This window comes from Myotis brandtii, unplaced genomic scaffold (genome assembly GCF_000412655.1).
Source record: "Myotis brandtii unplaced genomic scaffold, ASM41265v1 scaffold633, whole genome shotgun sequence".
In the NCBI taxonomy this organism is placed as follows: Eukaryota; Metazoa; Chordata; class Mammalia; order Chiroptera; family Vespertilionidae; genus Myotis; species Myotis brandtii.
In genome coordinates this window covers 3,453,197-3,455,962 of record NW_005370423.1, presented here as the reverse complement: position 1 = coordinate 3,455,962, position 2,766 = coordinate 3,453,197, and the positions used below count along the sequence as shown (strand labels likewise).

At 59.9% G+C, this 2,766-nt stretch overlaps 2 protein-coding genes across 2 annotated transcripts in view; one reads left to right on the top strand and one right to left on the bottom strand.

Moving 5' to 3' along the window:
• The window catches only part of LONP2 (lon peptidase 2, peroxisomal), a 195,725-nt gene that overhangs the window by 114,367 nt on the left and 78,592 nt on the right, over positions 1–2,766 (top strand). The gene's annotated exons all lie outside the window — the stretch shown is intronic.
• ABCC11 (ATP-binding cassette, sub-family C (CFTR/MRP), member 11) overlaps positions 1–2,766 on the bottom strand; it is a 49,956-nt gene that overhangs the window by 4,639 nt on the left and 42,551 nt on the right. The window contains exons 23-25 of the mRNA XM_014528394.1: positions 2,578–2,720; positions 1,647–1,650; positions 657–843 (exon numbers count right to left, since the gene is read on the bottom strand). Coding sequence (XP_014383880.1) covers positions 657–843; positions 1,647–1,650; positions 2,578–2,720 — 334 coding nt within the window. The remainder of the gene's footprint in view (positions 1–656; positions 844–1,646; positions 1,651–2,577; positions 2,721–2,766) is intronic.

The following is a 2,766-nucleotide window of genomic DNA, read 5'->3' as shown; positions in this document are numbered from 1 at the left end:
GGGGAGGGGCACCCGGGCCAGCAGCCAGCGTTCCTCCGAGTCCGCCTCCCGCAGGCGTCTGTGGCCGTGAGCCTGACCAGCCGTCCCTTCCCCCCGAGCCCGGGAGGGACGCTGACAGCACATCAGGACCCCCTAGACACCCTGATTCAAGCTAGATCCCCAGACCCCGTGCTCTGGAGCGGGGTCAGCGGGCTGAGGAAGCCTGCAGGAGCGGGGACCCCTCCCTCTCCAACCGCCTCCCCACATCACTCAGGAGAGTGACAGCTGGGTCAGGGTACAACAGCAACGTGAAGCGACACCAGCCAGGCATCCGAGAGGCCAGCGTCCTTGGCCTGGCTCTGCTTCTAACGCTCTGTCCATTCGAACAACCCCTCCTCCTCTCTGGGCCTCAGTTTCCCCACCCGCGCGTAGAGGCTGGACCCTGCCGTCCGCTCGCCTTCAATTCCTACGTCCTCTGCCTCGGGTGGTCTTTCATGCAGGCGTCCCGCTCAGAGGGGCCAAGGAAGCGGAGCAGCGGATCCAGAAGGCCCAGCACGTGGCTCATGTCACGTGGTCACCCGCGGCCAAGTCCCAGGCGGAACCACCGTCCCACGGGCCCCCCGGGCCTGCCCACACTCACCACACCGAGCCCGCTGTCCCGCCACCCCGCCCCTCACCTGCAGAATGAGGCTGATGGTCAAGGCTTGGAAGGAGTGGGAGGCCGAGGACATCCCGAGGGCCACGAACAAGGCCACGGCCAGGGTCACCAGGTTGGCCATAAGCTCCATCCTCAGCGACACCCAGCGCGTGGAGAACAGGAACATCAGCTGGTAGTTATTCTGCATGTCGTTCAGCCTGTTAAACCTCGAGGGAAGGGACACGCGGAGCCACTGTGTTGGTCTGTCCAAGGGCTTCCCAAGGTCACCCCTCGGCCGCCGCTCCCACCCACCAGCACAGCCTGACCTCCCTTTTTTGTCGCCTACCCTCACCCGCGGGTATTGTTTTCATTGCTTTTCAGAGTGGAGGAGGAGGGGGAGGGAGAGAGAGGAACAGCAATGTGAGAGAGACACATCGATTGGTTGCCTCCTGCGCGAACCCCGACCAGTGCCGGGATCAAACCTGCAACCCAGGTGCGTGGTCCTGACCGGGACCTGAACTGGCCACCCTTGGGCGCATGGGCCAACGCTCGAACCTCCGAGCACGCCAGCCAGGGCACAACCTGACTTCTCTCTGGGGGATTCCCCCCTCCCCTTTCTCAGCCATGGAGTTGACCAGACCCCCGATCTAGGCCCTGAGCCCCTCAGGCCCACCACCTACCCCTGCTCGCGACCTTCACTGGGCCAAGGACAGTGAATAAATAAATGTGTGAATGGGAGGTGATGCCTCCCTCTGCACCTCTGCCCGGGGGCTGTGTCCCCTGTGGGTGCTGAGCATCGACGGGCTCTCAGTGCTGACTGCGTGCCAGCATCGCTCCCGGACCCCGCAGCCCTACTGTCCGCACTGTCCTCAGGGGCTCTCCAGGGCCACGGGAGAGCTGGTGCCGGGTTCATCCACATCCCAGCTAATGAACACACACCGTCTCCCACGCCCCGTCTGACCAGGCTCCGAGGCCAGCTCAGATGCCACCTCCTCCAGAGAGCCCTCCGGGATCCCTCCCTGAACTCTGCTGGCCTTTTATCGGCTCCTCTCCCATGCCGCTTGTCACCTCCCACCCGGACTACTACACAAACATGTCATATTTCTGTGTCTCCGTCTTCCACCGGACTGCGAGCTTCTTGTCCATCCCTGTTTGGCCCTGACAAGTCTCTAAGGCCCTAGGACACAATTAAGTTTTGCTTTTTTTTTTTTTTTTAATATATATAATTTATTGATTTCAGAGAGGAAGGAAGAGGGGGAGAGAGATAGAAACATCAATGACGAGAGAGAATCATTGATTGGCTGCCTCCTGCACACCCCCCACTGGTGATTGAGCCGCAACCCAGGCATGTGCCCTTGACCGGAATCGAACCTGGGACCCTTCAGTCCGCAGGCCGACACTCTATCCACTGAGCCAAACCAGCTAGGGCAAGTTTTGCTTGTTTTAGCAAACATACAGAAGGTACACCTATGGGTGCGAATGTACTAAAAGAAAACCTGTTACTTAGAAAGTTCCTGGTCCTCATTTTATGAAAATTAGATGCCTGTTTGGAAGGGAAAGAAAAAACAACTGCGCGGCCGGCCGGTGTGGCTCAGAGGCTGAGCGTCCACCTAGGACCCAGGAGGTCAGTGTTCGATTCCCGGTCAGGGCACAGGCCCGGGGCTGTGGGCTCCATCCCCCGTGGGGGGCGGGCAGGAGGCAGCCGGTCCACGGTTCTCTCTCATCACTGATGTTTCTATCTCTCTCTCCCTCTCCCCCTCTGACATCAATAAAAATATATTTCAAAAAATAAATAAATAACATAAAAAAAAAAAAACTAATGAAAAAGTGCGGGCCCGGGACACTTCTTACTGTGAACTGCAGTAGCAGGTGGGTGCCCTGCCCACTGCCCCAGGTCTGCATTTCCTGTGTCGCCTCCACTCTGTCCCCAGGGGAGGAGGCTCTAGGGCTCCCCAATGAGCGGAGTGAGGCCGTGTCCTCGGCTGTCCCGTAGACGTGGATGGAGCTGAGCCCGCGCAGCGCGGTGAGGATGTGGGAGAAGAGGGGGGAGCGGCTGTAGCTCTCCAGCCTCTTGAACACGTTCATGGCCCGCTTGAACTTCCTGCGCCGCCGAGGAGGAGGAGGAGGAGGAGGAGAGGGTGACCAGCCGC